Source organism: Castor canadensis, chromosome 9 (assembly GCF_047511655.1).
Source record: "Castor canadensis chromosome 9, mCasCan1.hap1v2, whole genome shotgun sequence".
NCBI lineage: Eukaryota > Metazoa > Chordata > Mammalia > Rodentia > Castoridae > Castor > Castor canadensis.
Window position 1 is genome coordinate 10,334,442 of NC_133394.1, and position 21,640 is coordinate 10,356,081.

General features: G+C 41.9%; 1 protein-coding gene across 1 annotated transcript in view; it reads right to left on the minus strand.

Annotated features, from left to right (window-relative positions):
- Tbc1d9 (TBC1 domain family member 9) overlaps positions 1-20,424 on the minus strand; it is a 94,270-nt gene extending 73,846 nt beyond the window's left edge. The window contains exon 1 of the mRNA XM_020171471.2: positions 20,194-20,424. Coding sequence (XP_020027060.2) covers positions 20,194-20,323 — 130 coding nt within the window. The 5' untranslated portion in view covers positions 20,324-20,424. The remainder of the gene's footprint in view (positions 1-20,193) is intronic.
- Between the last annotated feature and the right edge of the window lie 1,216 nt (positions 20,425-21,640).

The window sequence follows — 21,640 nt, forward strand, 5'->3', positions numbered from 1 at the left end:
AGAGCAGGGAAACATGAGGCTCTGGAACTTAGCTATAGGCTCTATTTTGTGCAAGAATATTTAAGAGTTCCTACCTTTCTGTTGGTGTTACTGAGAACAAGATCATCATCTCTGCCCTAGTGTCTAGAGTTTCCCCAGCAGTTGAATGCCTGCCTGGTATCTTGCCCAACACACAATTCCCCTGGGCAGAGTTCTGCTTGCTAATGTCTGCCCATCTCTGCCTAGACTTTAACCAAATACCATCTGCTGAGTCCTTGCCAGACATCATGCCTAGTCTTAGTGTGTCTTAGATCCTAGCTCCATTATCCCATGTCTGGCCTGTGTCAGAACTTATCCCCTCCCATGTCCTGGGATTATCACAGGCCTGGAGTCTGTTCGCCAATCAATGGAAGTAATAACTGATGCCCCATCCATAGTAGCAGGGGCCTTTGAGGAGTGAGAAAAGACTTGCTGAGGCCAAGCTTCAACAGCAATAGCTTCCAGGACTGGAAATATGGCTCAAGCGGTAGAGTGTCTGCTTTACAAGTGCAAAGTCCTGAGTTCAAACCCCAGTACCACCAAAAAACCCCACTAAAAATAGCTTCCAAGAGCAAAGGGATGAGTTTGAGAAATTCCATTGATCAGTGATCACATCTCAACTCCACAATGAGAACAACAGCAACAGAACACACAACTCAGAAAAACAGGAGAACAGTGTTGAAAACTGCATGTCAGTGTAGTTTCTGAAACCCTTTCACTTAACCTTTCCACCTGGTTCTATAGAGACAGGGAAGTCCCTGTCATAACAAAGCCAAGACCACAAATATTTTTATTCAGTCTGAATTTAGGTCAGAGGTCTAAATGTGTCCCAAACAGATAATTCACTTACCATTTGATCATTTGTTCACTGGGCAAACATTTGCTGAGTGGCTTAATATGTTTCTGGAATGGGGTTGGGTCAGTAACGCCATGCTGATTTTCAGAAACCTTTCCTTTAGTAACTGGGGAGTAACCAGTCTGCTAAATAACGTCCACCGTGATCCTGACCTAATGATACTTCTTTTTTTTTTTTTTTTCATTTTTCTTTTATTATTCATATGTGCATACAAGGCTTGGTTCATTTCTCCCCCCTGCCCCCACCCCCTCCCTTACCACCCACTCCACCCCCTCCCGCTCCCCCCCCTCAATACCCAGCAGAAACTATTTTGCCCTTATCTCTTCTTAAAAATGATACCATTCTTCACTGGCAGAGTGGCTCAAGTGATGGAGCATCTGGTTAGCAAGCATGAGGCCCTGAGTTCAAATCTCAGTACTGCCAGAAAAAAAAAGAATAGTGATCCACTGCAAACTTTCACTCTTCAACTCTTACTAAAACAACTCAAACATTACTTCCTATCCCACGTTGGTGGTTTTTATTTTTATTTTCCTAGGGGGTTTTTGGTGTTATTTGCTTACTTGGTTTTCATCTTTCTTTAGAAAGACTTCCATCACTGTTTTATCTGGAATGTGATCCTCCTCCCTTCCTGGACATGATTCTGATCATCATCTCTTTTTTTCCTCCTTGGAACTGGATTCTAGTAATTCTCCTCCCTGTTCATCAAGTTGTGTTCGTTACCCTGTGGGGTTCGTTACCTCTTTTCCCTCTCTTCTTTCCCTTCCTTTCTCCTTTATTTCTTTCAACCTTCTTGGAAGAGACGAATTTAATCTTTTCTTAGCCTATTACCTCCCACCACATCACTGAAGTCATACTGCCTACCCATTAGCGTACTTCAGTGAGAAAGCCCTTACTGTGTCTGAGAGATTATGGTGTTTTTGATGACAAACGCTTAGTAACTACCTCCGCTTCTCTTCGCAGGGCCCTGGGTGGCTTGCTTAAGTAAAGAGAATGTCCTTCCACAACAACCTAAAGACATTATGACTTCAGCTGCCGTCATCCTTGAGGGTTTAATAGGAGACGACATCTCCAACACACCTGGCATCAAACTAACTCACAGATGTCTCTACTTCCCAGGCTTTGTCATAGCTTGCTTCCAATCTTGATGGGCTCTTAGAATTACTGAAATAAAAAAGAAAAGCTTGAATGTATAGGTTCCTCAAAAATGCCAAGTTTAAAGACCAAAGTGCTACTTCTCCACTAGTCTAATGAGGTGGTAACACTTTCTGAATACCTATTCATTTCTACTCAATCCTCCTTCTATCTTCCTGCCTAAAACTCCAAAAAGTGCCAAGGAGAAGAAACAGGATACAGGCTCTGTAAATAGTTCAAGAGGCAACTGAAAGATCCTGGTCCGCTGTCAGCTCTGCTAAGCTGTGCCATGGCCAAGAAAGATTTAGGATGAACCAGCAGAAGCCCTACATCACATGGCTGTCATCCAGCCCAAGTATATGAGTACCATCTTCTCAATGGCGACCTAGCCAGCCATTAGGGAGGAAAAACTTTTAAAGGGTTTTTTTGTTTTCAAAATTATCTTTGAGTCTTAGAATGGTGAAGACTTTTGGATTTATCATCCAAAAAGCCATTAAAGACCCAACGAGTGCTTCTACATGAAAACCTCCAAGTTCTGCATGGCAAAAACACCATGAAGTTAAAAGACAACCTGGAGAGAGAAATCTGCAAGTCAGATCACAAAGGGCTCATGTACCTAATATGTAATCAGTTCCTAAATGTTATGAAAGCTATAACTACAAAACTCATGCTTGGCAAAGAACAATAGCAAAGTTTACAGAAAAAGGAAAACAAATAGCTCATGAACATTCAAAATGTTCAACATCACTTAAAAGAAAAATGCAAATTAAAAATACATTTTCCCTTGTCAGAATGGCAAAAATCCAAAGTGTGGTAACACATTCTGTTTAGCAAGACTGAGAAAAAACAGGCATTCCTCACACATCATTTGTGAGCGTGGAGTATAAAGACTGCAAGTATGACATCCCCATACACCTTTGCTGTGCCTATTCCAGCCTCTCAAACCCCAGCCTGGGACATAGCCTGAAACCAGGTTGGAAAGGAGTTTAATGATCTATGATGCCATAATCCCAAATTAGCACAAGTAACGATCTCCGCACAGGGCACATATATTTCAACGCGCATTTCAAAGCTTCTTTCGTTAAGTCTAACAAACCCAAGAAATTGATTCCAGTATTAAACATCTGTGCAAATTCTTGTGGAATCAAGCCTCTCCAGTGTTGTGAAGATGGATATATTTTTGCATTCTCAGTGTGTTTGTGTGATTAGCACCCAACATCTGTTTGATGGATGAATGAGTAAGTGAATGAATGAATGAATACAGGAGTGATGAATTCATCAAAGGCAAAAATTAGAGCCTATTAAAGTAACACATGCTATAAGCCATGTGGTCTCTCTTTAGCATCTTATTTTATCTCTCTTACTATGCTGAAGCAGGATTACCTTTTACAAATTAAAATCTTTCTCCCAAAGATGTTCTTCAAAAACCCTCGACTCCAGGAAAATAAGAGTTACGTTTCCATGCACATTTATTTTAAAGCATTTACAGGTGCAGTATAGGGAGTTGTCTAATCTTGGCCTATTGCCAAAGTTCAAGCTAAAACAAGTATCTCACTCTGGAACGTGACAAACACTGTTCCACCAAACGCAGTGCAGAGTGACTGCAAAGGTCACTGACCACATACTTCACAGACATTCTTCTGATACCAGGAATGTTGACCCCAATCCAACAGAAGAGGGAAAGAAACAGAATTCTCTCTCAGATTCAAGCAGTGGATGACTTACATCGCGAATGTTATTTTGACTTTAAATGGAAGAAACACAGTGCTAACAAAGCTTTCAATAGTTTCTGTTACCCATGGTAGACAAAACAGAGATCTACTTTCCACAATGAAAATTAAGCGCATGGAATGTAATACATTTTCTGTGGTATTTGGGGCCCGAGGGAGGTACTTTTTGCAATGCTTTCTCTTTCCATCCTGATTCTTAATCCTTCCCCTTTTAGGATTTTGTCTACCATCCAGTCCTCATAATTGCAATTAATTGGTTATACTTTCTCTCTCAGTTGCCAGTTAAGATGTCACATAACAACAGAATAAAACCACCTCACTGGATGTCAGGATGCAAAACTCTCATGTAAATGGTGTAGGAAAGACATACACCAGGTATTTTGGTTTTCATAAAATCTGAAAGATATGCATAGTTTGTGTAAATGCCACAGTTTAATGAGATTTGACTAATGCTGGAAGATTATGATGATATGGAAAGGAGAATGCATTTGACCATATTCCCAATGTTCCATCTCAGCAGCCAAGAGACCAATGGTGGCACTAGGGCACTAGAGCAGCTGCAGTCCAAGATCCAGGCTGAGTCCCCTTCTTTCCAGTTTTCAAAACAGAAATTCTCTCGAGCAATTATATCATTCAGATCTGAACAAGCACTCTGCTGAAGTGACATCATCACCGATTTACCCAGATAGTTTGTTGTGGTCTCTGGGGAGCCCAAAATTTCAAAGTATTCCCACATGGCAGGGAGTATGTCTTCCCTGCCATAGACTCCTGACCAATTAGGCAGAAAAAAATCTTCATGCATGGGTTAGTCAGCTTTGCATCTTACAATTTCACTTGGCCCTATTGCCTTTGGGCCTGTGGCAAGGCAGCACATCCTGGTGGGAGAATAGGAGGAAACTGCTCATCTCATGGGGGCGAGGCAGAAAAGAGCCAGTATCCTAGTATCTGCTTTAAGGGCACTTCCCCAATGATCTCCTTCCATCCCCCTAGACCCTACTTTTTTACTTTTTTTTTTTTTGAGGTACTGGGGTTTGAACTCAGGGCCTCACACTTGCTAGGCAGGTGATTTACCTCTTGAGCCACTCCACCAGCCCATAGGCCCACTTCTTGAAGAATCTATCGCCTGCCAGTGGTGTCACAGGCTGGCAACCTTTACATATGGGCCTGTGGAGGGCATTTCAGACCAAGCCACGACAATCTACTTTGTCTCTTCCCTTCAGTCCTTGAGTCCCACCCTGACTCAACACACTGAGAAGTTTTTCCTGAGACTTCAGCCCTTGACACAATCACCAAGCCTACACAGGGCCATTCATGAGTAGCTCTTCCTCGTTAGCCTGCTCCAACAACAGAAGCCTCGCCTACACTCTGATGTGATCAGAAGAAGCCTTTCACTTTCAGTTGTTGGAACCAGGGGAAAATCAGATACTGCTAAATCTTTCAAAGACACCTAGACAAAGAGTGTGTCTGACAGCAATGCCCACGTGCTAGATCAGGGAATGGTACATGTACCTGTGCGCACACCAACATTACTGATGCACAAAATAGCATGGGGCCGAGCACCACAGACAGTGGATGTAACTAATGGCTTCTGTTCACCTCAAAATGGGTAACAGTGCAGACAGACCTTCAATTACGGCAACAACCATGGTCCACCCTGAACATGTTGGGAGCTGCTATTCGAAGCAATTGATCAGACAGTTCTTGCTTAATGTCAATGAATTCCACTTAAATGACACCTATCATTGGTACCTACTCAATCACAGGGTCATTCAAATTTGCACATGAAGTTCTAGACCTGCAAAAGGGAAGGCAGGTAGGCCTCAGAGTGTTTAAGCAGGTGGACTTCAGGCAAACCGTCCTGGTTCCCATACCTCTGCCTCAGGCACTGGCTGAGCAACTTATGCCACAGAAAGATAATGGTGAGTGCTACTTATTGGGGTTGGTGTGCAAGTCAAATGAGAGAGCACGTGGAGGCACTCTCACAGTATGAGCTCTTCAGAGATACTCAGCTGGTGTTCCATATATTATTACAGTTAGTAATCCTTGTGTGTAGTCTCACTTCCAAAATCCAGACTGTCTTGTCACTATTCACTGAAAAAAAAAAATTCTGGCACAACCAAAATGATTTGCAAAAGAGCAAATGTTTTGCAAGCTGGTGCAAAACATTTTTTTTTTGGAGGTATGGGGTTTGAACTCAGGGCCTCACTCTTGCTAGTAAGGCACTCTACTACTTGAGCAATCCCACAAGTCCTGCTCCTGGTGCCTGTCTTGAGCAACAAACACTTAGCTAAAATCCTATGTGATTCCACAGTAAAACCAAAACATACACAAACACAAAAACCACCAAGTGGCCAGGAGTGGTAGGTAGTGTACACCTGTAATCCCAGCACTTGGGAGGCTGAGACAGGATGATCATGAGTTCAAGGCCTGCCTGCCTAGTAAGTGCAAGGCTAGTATTGCCAAAAGACCAAAGCCGACCAACAAAAACTAACCAAAAAAAAAAAACCACCACGCCAACTATTTGGAGTGTTCAGACTCATTACTCATGTGATCTTCATAAAAATCCAGAGGAACATATATTTTCTCACCTTATGCTTATATGAAAAAGCCAAAGCTAGTGGAGTCGGATCTCAAATTCAGGTCTTATAGGAGTGGTTTCGAATGCATGTATAATGGTATTCCATACTTCTGAGCAGCTGTGCATTGCAGAAAGGGTGAGTAGGAGGGCAGTGTTGAAATCTAGCCCCAGCTCTATCTGGGAGCCTGGGCTTCCAGGCAACACAACTCAGAAACACCTCTTTCTAAGTACACAGAGAGCCCTGGGTAGGACCTGCTCAGGTAGAGGCTCCAACACCATGCTCTTAAACACTAGACTTCTGTCCCTAGAGGTACTACCAGTAGAAAATATAAACTCGACAAAGCATGTATAAGCATATGAATAAGGTATAATATGAAATGGGCTCTGAGTTATTAAAGTGAAATAGAATTTAGAGGTACAGGGTAGATTAGACCTCAATCTTCCTGCAGACTTCCAGGACAGCAGGTCTCCATGGACAACAGCCTGTCCTTGTCACAGATGAGTCACAGGTCTTGCTTGGAAAGACAGTCAAACACTAACAGCTCTGTTTGTACACTTGCAAATGTACTTAAATCTGCAAACACATTCTCCTTAATAGTTAGATACTCATGTAAGATATCTCAAATATAACTACTAGAAGACTTTTGAGAAATCAGAACACCCTTCCCAATTAGGACACTGGTACTGTTTAATCACTCCTGTTCTTCAAGAACTAAATAGAGAAAGCAGTGCTCGGTACTCATCTCATCTCAATAAGTTCTTATTTAATTAGCTTAAGTAAAACCTGATCTTGGTTCAGTAATAACAGCCATTCCACTTCCAATCAAAACCAGTTTGAAAATAGAACTCACATATTCTAGATCCTTCTGACCAAAGGACTCAATGGTCCAAGCTCCAGAATTCTCTCACTGTTTACAGGAGAGCAGGTTGTCTGTGGCAAGTGTGATTATTTGAATTAGTAATGCTTGAGGGCTAATTTCGAAGATGCTAAGTGAATAACATTCTTACTGATACAATCCAGCTATGATCCACACGATCATGGTGACATCTGCAGGGCAACTAGCAGCCTCTGACAACTATGTCCATAGGGCACAGACTTCCCCAAGGTCCCTGGTCCCCATCTCTCACAATTATCTCCCTGGCCCATTTATCACCTGATATTCTTAAAAAACAAACAAGCCAGGGCACCAATAGCTCACACCTGTCATCCTAGCTACTAGAAAGCAGAGATCAGGAAGATCACGGTTCAAAGCCAGCCCTGGGCAAAAAGTTCAAGAGACCCTATCTCAAAAAAAATTGATCCCAAAAGATGGGCTGGTGGAGTAGGTCAAGTGGTAGAGCACCTGCCTAGCAAGTGCATGAGTTCAAGCCCCAGTACTGCCAAAAAGTAAAATAGAATAAAAAGAAAACAACAACAAAACCCCACAACCATTGTTTTTTGTAGACAACTGTATCTCTACCTATCAATCATATCTCCATCAAGGGTAGAAAATAAGGTGGGTGAGTACATGCTTCAAAGCATTTGGGAAAAGATATTTGTGCAATAAAGTATTTCTAAGCATTACCATTTTGGAAAACTGACCTTTCCTATACAGGTTTTTCCTTCTCTCCTCTGTTCCCTCCCTCCCCTTCAAAATAACTATTTGTTTTTTAAATGCTGGGAATTATTAAATACCCAGATACTAATCCTTCCTGATTTAGCTGGTGTTAGGACCAGACTTGCCCAGGAAAAACAAGTCTTTCCAGAGAGATCTCTTTGAGAGGTATTTTCTAGGTCCCCCAGGGTTTGGGGGGACTGAAAGTTTGAAATTGCTTGATGCTGGTTGATTTCAACACACTACACTAAAACATTAAATTCTTATTGCATGTGTTCACACACTCATTTCCCTAAAGCTAGCATCTCCCTGCTGGTGGCTGGGCAGGCTAGACAGGTGGGCTCCAGGTAACAGGTAGGTGGCTTTTCTCTCCACTTCCTGCCTTCATTGTCCAGAATGAAATCATAGCCAGGTACACGGATAGATGCTAAAGAAACGTGGCATCTTGGGGCACAGGGGACAGTCCATGCTTTCTCCCTAACTCCACGTGTGCTGTAAAAATAATCCACTATTTATTTCCAAAGAAAGAAGCAATAGTCATGTTTCATCTAGGTTCCAAAAAAAAAATGGCCTGGCAATTTACCATCCCACTTTTCTTTTTCTTCTTCTTCCTTCCTCTCTCCTCTTACTTCCTTCCCTTCCTTCTTCCCAATATCTGTCTGCTCCTTGTTGACATGGCTGCTTTATTTACACACTATTCTTTCATGCTATGGTATTGTCACAGAGCTGCTGGCTGCTTGTGGATTTCTGATACTGCCACAGCGATTGTTTCTTATTTTGTTGATAATAGGGAAGGAAAATATTTGATCAAAGACAACTGTATTTGAGAACGCAGAATCCTAACACCATATTAAACCTGACTAATGTTTTTTGCTTTCAAAAATTTTTAGGTTTTGATCCTCACAATAAACAACTGAAGTGACAGGAGGAATTGTCCACATTTTCTGAAAGAAAACAGTGTCAAAGGAGTTAAGAACCATGGTCACACATGTGGGAGACAGTATCACTGGGTTCCTTTCATGCCAAAAAGACCTTTCAGAAAACAATCACCAGAAATGTTTAAACTCTTTCACCATAAATATAATTCACAATGAATGATGCATTCAGAACTTTTTATTAAACTCTATTTGCCACAAATAATCCCAAATAAGAACACATACTCTACTTAACATCTACTCTGTGTTTGTGAAGATTATTATCTTATAAGAGATTACTTGCATTTATTAAGCTTTTTGAAAATTCTCTTGCATTCTGTGTAAGCTTTGTGGGTCCAGTTGGTTGAGATTAAGGGGAATAGACTTATTCACCCAAAGACTTTATAAAATCCTGTGCTTGTCTGAATTTAAATGAAAATAGGTTATAAGCAAAAGAGAAGTAAAAATCTGCAAACGTCTTTTAAGCATGCATGTGCTAAAGTCTAGCTGAGATGCTACATCCAACTGTACATGTCCTGTGACAAATTGAATTGACCACAAAAACAAGAGTGAGATGTGTCCTTGCTGACGAGCCAAAGTTTTATTGGCACTACAAAAGGGGGATCCCAACTCATTACAGATATTCCTAGGAAGGATGCAACCTAAATTACTAAAGTGGTGAAAAGTCATGGAGGATTTGTGTGGCAAACACGGCCAAGACTGGAATAACACTGACAAGATGAACTCAGAAAAGAATGACCCACACATTTGTGAATCTTAAAAAGCAAAATGACTTGACACCATATCAAAACTATTGAACCTGTTGTAAAGAAGGACTGAGGGAAGAAGGGAAACTGGGCTTGGTCAGGGTAAGGGAGCAGGTAAACAGGTGAAAGTTGGGGGGCAGGTGGCCCCTCTTCCTAAGGATAAGAGGATACACTCAAGCAGGGCCACACCTGAAGAGTGGAGAACCAGTTCTCCTCCCGAAAGCTGTTTAAGTGAGGCAGAGGATGGGTCGCCATGATAGCTGTGCTGTCCAGGCAGGAATGTGCAAGGACTGGGCTGATGGCTGAATCATAAAAGGGAAATGCCCACTTGCCCTCTGCATTTGGACCCTAGTCTCTCCATTCCCCTGTGAGGAAGGAGAACTAGCCAGGAGCCACGGCATCACCTGTCAGTCCAGCATGTGCTGCGTTACTCAGAATCCTAGTGAGGAGCCCCTCAGGAGAACTGCAAGGAAGAGGGACAGCCTGGCCATCTGTCCTCAGACTGAGGAGGGACCTTCATTTGCTTACTCCATGCCTGGTCTCTCCCACCACACACACACAATAAGAAATGAGGACCTGCATTAAAGTGCTCCATTGGGTATTAGGATAAGAGAAAAACACTAAATCTTCACCACCATAGTCAAAGACAGTGTTCCATCTGATTGTTTAAAGAATGTGTAGAACACTGAACATTTCTACCGGGTTAGAAGCCAAAAAAATGATCTAGAAATAGTACCAGACTTCATGCAATTTCTAGTAATCCTGCTGCAAGCATAATAATAAATTCCTGGAGATTAAAGTGGTGAAAGTTCACAGTTGAGGAGAGAAAGACTTTAGGTATTGGCTCTTGTTTTGATTCACAATCCACTTAAAGAGTTGTGGAATGTGATGGAGGCTTAGGTCCAGAAAAATGCACATTCAGTATGAATTCCACAAATCTTATATACGATTTCAGGTTGTTCAAGCACCTCCCAAAATCTCTATCAGTTTAATGTCTAAAAGAAAAAACAGTGAGAATGCAAGGCTGTAATGATCTCATGAAAACCTAAACAGTTTTATGTCCACAAGAGAAAAGAAACATGTACTAATAAAGAAAATCTGTATGCTATTTAACACAACTACATTAACAAAAATCAATCTGAGCCCCAGCTCCTTGGAAAGTGGAAGCAGGAGGATGGTGAGTTCAAGGCCAGCCTGGACAAAGTTAGTAGCAACCTATCCCAAAAACAAAACACAAACAAAAGGTACACCACTTGCCTAACATGCCTGAGGCTCTGGACTGCCAAAAAAAACCCCCCAAAAACCAATCAGTATAATATGTTAAATTTAATTTCCCCTCTTTCTTGGTAGCCAAAACCTTTTTTGATATTCACCACTATAAAATAAATATGGTTATTTATTTTCTTTGTTGAATACCCTTGTAAACAGATCTTTCTTTTGTTTTGTCTTCCATCCACATGTTTACTGCCCTCCTCACTTCAAAACTTGGATGGCTCCAGGCTGGGCACTGGTGGCTCATGCCTGTAATCTTAGCTACTTGGGAGGCTTAGATCAGGAGGATTGAGGCTGGAGGCCAGCCAAGGCAAATAGTTCTTGAGACTCCCATCTCCAAAATAACCAGAGCAAAATGGCACTGGAGGTGTGGCTCAAGCAGTAGAGGACCTGTTTTACAAGTGTGAAGCCTTGAATCCAAATCTCAGCCCCATCAAATAAAAATCTTGGATGACTCCATGCTGTGGTCCCAAATACAGCTGAACGAGGAGGCCTGAAATGGGGAATCTCTGGAAATCTTTTTGGGGAAATAGTTTGCAAACTTCCTCCCTGGCATATAGTTCTGTATCTGTAATCCATGACAGCCACTAAGAAGCAACGACATCAACCATGGGAGAAGGCGCAACCTCACTCTGACAGTCCCCTCATCTCCACACTCGAGACTGCATTTCTAGGACTGGACTTGCTGTGCTTCCAGCTCCTTTAGCTCTCCAAAGAATACGTGCCTCTCTTCCTCTGCCCCTTATCTCTCTGGTTAGTCCTTTTCTCTTTCCAAACTCAGCCAAAACTGAGTACAAATCCAACCTCTGCCTCTTACTACCAGGGTGTCTTCAAGGAAGATGTGTAACTCCTCTAAGTGCTCATTGTCCTCATCAATAACAGAGGGAATGAGGGGATAATATCTAAGCTTCAAGGATGTCATAAAAACCAAATGAGCAGGATGCCTGAACCACAGAAGGATTTCAGCAGATGTTAGCTCCTCTGTCTCTACACCCCACATGCTTTTAAAATGTAATCATGCATTAACAAAATACAACTGCCACAACAATGAGGTTTTGAAATTTAGCTTTAAACCAAAGATTTGAACATCTATTCCAAAGATGCTTCTAGAAATAACACATTCTACATGTTTCATTAGAGCAATAGATATGCAAATGTGATCAAATGAATGGAGTGAAAAAGTGTAAATGAATTAATCATTTCTATTTTTTATGCTTCATTTAGAACCCACAGATAAATCTGTTAAGTCCTGTTTATTTTTTCTTCTTAAAGACCACTTTAGTTCCTAGGCTAGCACAAAGAGCTAACAATTCCTTTCTACGACTGAATTACACAGAATTTTCTTTATTAAGCAGCACCAGTCTAGGAGGTAGATCAGTGGCAGAGCACCTGCCTAACCACGTGCAAGGCTCTGGGTTCAAGCTCTAGAACTGGAAAATTACACACTTGTAATCCCAGCACTCTGGAGGCTGAGGCAAGAGGATAGAGATTTCCAAGCCAGTCTGGGTTACATGGTGAGACCCTATCTAAATAAATAAATAAATAAATGTTAAAGGCAAGTAAGCTAGGGAGAAAAAAAAAAAAGACAACTAGATTAAGCAGAGTTCACCTTTTTCTGCTGCTGCTGTTTAAAGTAGAAACAGAGATTAAGTCCTTAATGAACGAGTTGACCTTTACTTTAGCAAGTACCTGCCCAGCAAGTCTCAAGATACAGGTTCTGAGAAGCACGAGTGGAGATGGCGCTGGTATTGGGTCTGCATTTCTCAGACATTGGTCACCTCATGCACCATTCACCTGGCTTTGGACTTCATCCGAATGAGTTTCTGATGGAAGGTTAGGAGAACCTCAGTGGATCTGAGACAGTGCAGCTCTGAATGAAGGGGCAGCAAAGGAATGACAGATCTGTGAATATAGGTCAGGGTATGCCATAGGGTGTTCCCAGAACAGAAAGTTGGCTGCAGCCTCTCAGATTCTTCACATTTCCACAGGGAAACCTGGAGTTATTTTTCTCTTACTAGTTTTTAAGATCAGCTTGGAAACACCAGAAGATGTCAAAAGTCAGTTCAAATCCCATGCAAATTATGCTTGCTTGTTCTTACTGATTTTTTTTTTTTTTTTTTTGGTGGTGGGACTGGGGTTTGAACTCAGAGCCTCATGCTTGCTAGGAGGCACTCTACCACTTGAGCCACTGCGCCAGCCCTTTTTTGTGATTGGTTTTTTTTCCAAGATAGGATCCCAAGAACTATTTACCCTCAAACCTCAATCTTCCTGATCTCTGCCTCCTGAGCAGCTAGGATTATAGGTATAAGCGCTGGCACACAGCCTTACTGATTCTTTGTAGAGCAAAGCAATGTCTCAAGACATACTCAGATGGGTGACTAAGTCGTTCTGAGGGAAAATTTCTCTTGACGTTGATAACAAGCAGTGGGGAAGGAATTCATAGACTAAGTAAGCAAGATCTGCTTTTGGCAACCTGTGCCTCTTGCGTATCATGTAAATTTTATGAGCCAACCTCACCCAGTAAGAGACTGTCCCCACCCCAACACACAGATGTTATTTTATAGCTCCATGAGGAACTAAGAGAAATTTTAACTGCTTTTCTACGCAGGAAAAAAAAATTAACTGCGAAGAACACCTAAAATCGGCCACTTTGTCTACACTAAAAATTAATAGAACAAAAGCATTTATCCTAAAACCAAGTACTTGTTAAGCAGGTGGAGCTTCAAGAACTTTCTTTGTTATTTCTCTCTCACCACTGGGAGATCTTTGATCCTTTGATTATCAGTCAAAAAATTTCCCTACTTGTGAAGGTCTCCATTGGGTGCAAAAGGTGAAAAATTTCAGTACAGGCTAATGCTCTACCCAAATACAATCACTTACACTCAAAATAAAATAACACCCATATCCCACCAAAAGGCATGACAAATAATAAAAAAAGAAAGCACAGAGCAAGTAGAACAAAATAGAAACCACTTTGTAAAAGAGTAGACATAAACCCAAATCACATATATACATTGACCAAAATATCCTATTAGGAGACAGAGATCTTCAAAATGGATTAAGAAAGGAAAATCAACTCTGTACTATTTATAAAAAGCACATCTAGCTGGTGGAGTGGCTCAAGTGGTAGAGCGCCTGCCTAGCAAGCATGGGACCCTGAGTTCAAACCCCAGCACTGCAGAAGGCACATCTAAAACAAAGTATAAATAAACACTGTAAGTGAAAGCATAAAAAAGATACTATACAAATGCCAACCAAATAAATCTTTTGTAACTAAAATAACAAGCTGTTAAGCAATTCTGGAGATAGAGATGAATATTTCATAATAAAAGACTCAATTCACCAGGATCATATTACAATTACTAACGTATATGTACCTACTAACATAGCCTCACAGCATACAAAATAAAATTTTAAGGAACTATAACAAGAATAATCAAACCCATAATTATGATAGAGGAATTAAACATAACTCTCTCTGTACCTGCAGAATTAGATTTAAAACTTAGCTAAGACATTGAATACTAGAGTAGACATACTAAACTTGATCAAATGAGTACAAACAAATCATTTATCTGGCAAGCACAAACTTGTTCGAGTCAAGCATAACTATTAACATCACAAAAAACTGACCACCAGCAGGCATAAGACGGCTTTAGAAACTTCAAAGCACGGAACTCATTTGAAGTATGATTATGGTTTCTGACTTCACTAAAATAAACATCAAGATATTTGAAAATTAAGAACTACACATCTAAATAACTCTACATCAAGAAAAGAGCTAAGAATGGAAAGTGGAAACTATTTTGAGTGAAATAATCATTAAAACACTACATATGAAAAAGTCATGTAATGCAGATAAAGCCATGTTTGGAAAGAAATTCATAGCCCTAGCATGTATATATTAGAAACTAAAGCTAAAAATCTATATGACAAGGATAAGTCCTAGAAAAAACTAGCTGAGAGGAAAAGAAATGTTTTTAAATGCTTGAATAGTGCTATAGTATTCAAGACATTGAATCCATAATTTAAAATATTTCCACAAACGCAGTTTCAAGGCCAGACAACCTCATTGATGAACTCGGCCAAACTTGTAAGGATGAAATAATACTGATTCACACAAACTCTTCCAGAAAGTAGAACAGAGCCCACTTCCCAGCCTATTTCTTAAAGCCAATATGACCTTGGTATTCAAATTTACAAGGATGTCATGAAAAAGAAAAATTACAAACCATCTTATAAGGATACAAAAGTCCTAAGCAAAAGATTGGAAAATTTTGTGAATAAACATAAAAAGAACAATTTATCACAGCCAAATTGAATTATTTTATACCTGCAAGTTTGGCTAAACACCTGAAAATCAGTTAATAAAAGTCACCACATGGGACTGGAGGTGTGGCCCAAGCAGTACAATATCTGCTTTGCAAGTGCAAAGCCCTGAGTTCAAACCCCAGGCCCACCGAAAAAAAAAAAAAATGTCAACACATGAATAAAAGAGAAAAATCACACCTCAACAGGCATAGAAAAGCATTTGAAAATCTCAGCATCCCTATTATCAAAAACTCTTTGCAAACTATGAATAATAACTTCTTAAAATAAAAAAAAAAACTACAAAAACATCATACTCAATAATGAACAAATGTTGAAGTCTTTCTTTTGAGCCCTGGAGAGGGGACAAGGATATCTACAATTACCATATTACCTGCAACTGTATATGAGGTCCTAGCAGGTGAAGAAAAGAAAAGAAAATGTTTAAAACACACAAAGATTAGAAAAAAAACTGTCAATATTATCAAATGATGTGGTTGTATACTAGAAAAAGTATACAAAAAGTATACAAAAGAATCTACAGAGGAATTACTGGAATTTGTTTCTTAAGTTAGCTACATTTTGGGTACAAGGTCAAGAAAAAAAAAGTTACTGTATATTCTACACCCCAGTAAAAAAGAGTGACAAAAATGAATTTATGACAAAATAATATCCAACAAGATGAAAAAATATTAAAACACCTAGGATTAAATTTAATAAGATGTGTGAAACCTTTATATAGAAAACTATGACATCAGTCAAAGAAATTTTATAAAACCCAAAGAGGAACATGCAGACTTTAAATTGTTAAGACAATCATTTTTCCAAAATTATAGATTCCATGTAATCGCAGTCAAAATTTCAACAGTTTTAAAATCTTTGATGCTGCTGTTGCTTTGTTTAAATAACCTAGTAAGCTGATTCTAAATATTGTATCAATATAAAAGTCAAAGACTAGCTAAGAGACTCTTAAGAACAAGATAAGAAAACTCAATCTGCTAAAGCTAGATTGTAAAGCTACAGTGTGACATTGGAACAAGACTATACACTAATAAAAAGAACAGACAAGAGTCCAAATCAGGTCACACACATTTGGGCACTTGATTTATGATAAAGATAGCCCTTCAGAGAAGTACAGACAAAATGTTCTTCCTAACAAATTATACTGTTAAATGAATGTCCTCAAAACATATTTTAAATAAAATTTTGCCCCGACCTCACACAACATACAAAATTATAAATTTGACAGTTAAAACTATAAAGTTTCTAGGAGATGATATATAACATCTTTATAATCTTATAGCTGAGAAAGACTTACTGAATAGGACACAATAAAACACTAACATAAGGGAAACGGAATCATTAAAGAATTTAAATGTTAAAATAAAAACCTCTGTTCTCTTTATGGGACTGAACAGGCAAGCAAGAAAATGAAGGCTCTATCACACATTTAACCAACACTGGACTCATAGCCAGAATAATCCTACAAACCAATAAGAAAAAGTTAAGAATGACATAGTCCACAAAAAACTTGAACAGCCCTGTCACAAAATATTTCAAATGGTCACTAAACACATAAGAAGGTACTCAACTTCATTAGTCAGGACAAAAGAAATTAACCCCACTTGTGCAACCAGAATCATGGCTAACATGCTGACAAGGATATGGGGCAAGGGACTCACCCACATGCGAGTGGGATGTATTGGTACAGCTACTTAGGAAACAGTTTGGGATTGTCTACAGCTGACAATAAGCTAGCACTTCCTCTCCTGGATATGGGCCAAGTAGTACTGTAATGGCCACAGGTACCAAGAAATACCTACAACGATGGCCACAGTCACATTTTCCATAAGGCCCCGAATCAACAATCCAAAGGTTCACCAACAAAACAGAGAGTAACCAGTAGATAAATAAACCATAGTATATTTCTGTGACAGTTTAGAAAAACAAACGAACTAGAATCACAAGTAACAACAACACTTATGAATATCACAAAATAATCCTGAACAAAAGAATCCAGACATACTCTATGGTTCTATTTCATTCCTTTCTGAAAAAACAAACAACAAACAAAACCACAAATGAAACAAAACAAAAACAGACAAAACCAAAATATTGTGTTTTGAAACATGTTCTTTGTGGGAAAAAATATAAGAAAAACAAGAATATGTTTACCAAAAAACATCAAGATAGTTTTTATCTTTGGGATGGGTAGGAGTGGTGATTGTCTGGGAGTCTGGAAGGCTTCAGGCATTAGTAATATTCTATTTTTTATCCTGGTATTGGTTGCAAAGTGTTCACTTTGTGATAAATCATTGCATTCTGCACCTATTTCGTTCAATATGCTTTTCTGTATGTGTATGAAGTCTCACATTAAAAGGTTAAATAAATCAAAACCTATGCAATAGGAAACTTCTTTGTATCAGCATGCAAGATTGTCTTGAATCGAGAACAGAATAGCTTTCTTCTTTTAACTGACAAGTCTCCTCACTTTGGCCCATGATTTTATACAGCTTTCTATGTTAACACCTTGCCAAGCACCATGATGACCACACATGGGGTACTCCCAGCCAGTTCACAGTGGACAGGTTTCCCACTTATCTGTCACCATTCACTTGCTGACTGATTCAGCTAATGCTCGTTGTAGAAAAGTCCTGAGATCTTTCAGAAAATCCCCCACAGCTGATATTCAACACTTGCTCCTTTCTCCTCTCCTCAGAGCCCATCTTTTTCTTCACCCAGTTCTCAGCTCAAATGTCACTTGAAGAACTCTTGACTGTAATCCCACTGCCATGCCTATCCCTGGCTGGAGGTAACGAACACCATGTTTCTCTCCTTATGTTGTCATTAGTGCTTGTCATTTTCAGTTGGCTCCCACCTCCATCTCTGGGGACCACATCACTAGGACTCCCTGTCCACCTGGCTTCTGTTGGGCTCTGCTGGTGGAAAGTAATGGCAGAAGCAAAGCAAGACAAAAAGATCCAGGGTATGTCCATCCTTGTTGCTGTGGCACGTTCAAGCTCCTCCCTCCTGGCTCCAGCATCTATGGATCCTGGTAACATCACCCTGCCTCTTGTTTCTTAGACCTGGGTTGGGAACAACTCGTCCTGCAATGCCTGTCACTGATTCTGATAATCCAGCCTCCATCATTCTAAGTTGGCATTTCCTTAAGCTTTTCATTTGAACCAGGATGAATTCTGTTTTTTGCTGGGACCCTACAGAGTAGCAATTTTACATTAATTTATGTGATTATTTCATCAACATCTGTCTTCTGCTAGGCTATGAGCTTCATGACAGTGGCACTTCAGAAGCTGCCAGCAAATATTTAGGAGTTTATCAATGAACACATTAACTCACATTAGAACTAGAATATACTGTACTTAGTACAAGGCTTTCTAAAACATTCCTGTTACACTTGACACAGTACCAATCTGTTACACCAAATATTTTACCTCTGTTGGTTGAAAATAGCTTTTGTTGGCAGGAATATCTGTACTCCTGAAGATAATTTCAATTGTTCCAGAAAAAATAGCTGCAATAGCTGTGAGTTCTCAAAAGATATAATTTTACCCATCTGAAATAAGTCATCGATATGTTAAGTGGGCAACAAGGAATGCCCGGTGGCTCCAGTCATTTAGAGCTCTAAGTATCCACAGGAACATGACATAAATATGGAGTAGAAAGAGGCTCTGCACCCCTGAGTTTTTCACATCTATTGCAAATGACCTAGGTAGAGAGTAGTGGTGTAGGAGTTAACTCCAGCAGGACATGTTTGTTAAAGGGATAAACTATCACTGCCATTGTACAAGGTTTAAAGGAGGGTAATCTAGGTTGGACTAATATTAGAAACACAAGTTACACATCAAATTTATACCTAGATAACTTCTACAAAAGGAACTGGAAAATTCTCTGTGGACTTGCCCTCTTATGGTAGAAAAGTGAAAAAAAAATCAGATTACCTACAGGCCTTCTGAGGCACCAGCAAAACCTTTCAAACATGCTCTGCCTCATAACGCTAGGATTTTAACCTTGAGAAAACGAGTTTATAAATGTCACCACAATGAAATACATACCATACCAAGAATTTTCATTTCATAGCCTGGCATTATGAAGGCAATTCCCTAGCATGCAATGTCCTGGAGGGTGACAGAATTCATAGTCTCAACTCTGCAGAGGTCAGAGGTCATCTCTTTTCTGCAGTCTTCCCTGGTTAAGTTCCTATTTCTTCTAACTTTTCAGTATAAAAAGTACTCCACTCAGACCGTCTGAACTAACCGGGGCGGGGGGGGGGGGGGGGGGGCGGGGGGAAGGTTCAATTTCTCCAGTAAGGCAGAAATTCAAGATTGTGTGTAACCTTCCACCAAGCCAACTAGTCAGTTAAAAACGGAAGGCCTGATACGGCGGTACCTGTGCTATGGGTCTGATTGATCTTCCAATCCTAACCGATATGCCATGGCTTCAGTCACAGTGAACATTGCTAACACTTTGTGAAAGGGTTTAAGAAGTAACCGAGTTGACTATTTATAAAATAGAGCCATAAAAATGCAATTCTTCTAACAACCGGAGCCAGATAACTTGCTTTGTCTGATGTCTAACTGGGTGCAACAAAAGAATTCCTTTTTTTCCTTATTCATTCTCTGAGGTCATAACTAATATCGGAAATGACCACATCGGCTCCTTACCGACTGCTTCCCTGGGAACAAAAGAGTTGTTGCCAATAAAGGCAGCGAAGCAAAAACCATCCTCCATCTCCCTTCTCCATATATAAAGCAGCATTTCTAACGGGAGGAGAGGACGCAATACCGCGTTCGATTCATAAGGGACAGCAGGTCCCCGCCCCAAGTCACTGGTCACCACTCTTACCAACATCGCCCACTTAGGGGGCGCCCAGTCCGCCCACAGCCAGACAGGGTCAGAAAAGGTCTGTCGCCCAGTCTGAAAATCACGATTCCCGACGCCCCGGGGGACCGGGCGGGGCCCGGGTGCTCGCGGTCCCTCCCGCGGGCCGGGCCGGGGGTCCTTACCCGCCAGGCCGCCCCCGCCGCCTCCGTCGCCGGCGTGTCCCTTCCTCCGCTGCAGGATGAAGTAGGGGTTGGCCCTCTCGGTGACCCACAACGCGTTGGCCAGCAGCACCTCCTCGGGGTTCACCCACATGGTCCCGGCTGTCGCGGGCGGACGCACAAAGAGACCGCGGCCCGGGTCGTGCAGTCGCCGCGCCCAGGCGCGCGCGCTCCGGCCACCCGCCCGCCCGCTACGAGCGGCGGCCACCGGCCACTTCAGCAGGCGGCGGCCCTCGGCGCCCCGGCCACCATCGAGCCCCAGCGGGCGTCCGGCGAGGGTGACGGGGACGCCGGCGCGGCGAGCACCATCCTCCCCGCGGCGCCGCAGACGCCCAGGCCCGCCGCCCCGCAGCCGGGCTCCGGCCCACGGCGGCCGGAGGAGCGGGAGGAGGAGGAGGAGGAGGAGGAGGAGGAGGAGGACGTGCGGCGACTCGGTCCCCGGATCCCGCAGGGCTGCGCGCGATCGGCCCCGCGATCACGACCGGGCTGGGCTGGGGCGCGATGCCGGGGAGCTCCGGGGTCCCCACTCCGCGTCGGGGCCACTCGCTCCCTCGCTGGAAGGACGCTCGGGACACTGCGAATGAATGACGACAGCGCGGCTCACTCGCAGCGAGCCCGGGTGACCCCAGTTTCCGCGGACGCTGGTCTTCGGTAGACCCCTGCAGCTGGAGCCTTTTGGGGACCTTGTGCCGAGCGCTGGGCCCCACGCCCACCCCGGGAGGGAGGCCGCTGCCAGCTGATTGTGTGTTCAAGATTGACGCTCCGTGGGACAGCGCCACCCCTCTTCCCAGGAAACGAGTGTTTCAAGGTTCCAGACCTGCAGCTAGATGCCCGGGTGGTGAAGTGGACGCAGCCAATGGTTGGCGATGTTTTCGTTTCCTGCATCCCTAAGACAAGTCATGCGCTAAACTTGTCACCGCCTGTGACCCCTCCCCCTCTCCATTCCATTGTAATAGAGTGGCCCAGCTAAGTGCATTACATCACTTCTTTCCTTGACCTGTAGGGCACAGGCAATAGCGAAGTTGGAAGCCGCCCAAAAGCTTATACCAACTAATTCACACTAGAGCTGTTCCTATATCAGGATTCGGGAGATCTGAGGAGGACCCGGCATGGCAGGATGCAGAAATTTACCCACACTTAATGGATGGATTAAATCTTTTAAGTGAAACCAGGGACACATAAACCAGGCAGCTTTAATCCCTAAACAGGTTTACTTTCCTGCCATACAGGCATACATGGAGTCCCCTGTGGGCACAGCCTGCATATCTGATGACTTTTGGCTCACTCACGCAGGAGATGGGGGCAGGGAGAGCAGGTTAGCAAAAACAGGCTCCTCTTCCTAGATCGTGGGAGTTTACCACTGCTTTGCCCAAGACATTGGACAATGCTAGCAACTTTCCCTCTTTCCAAA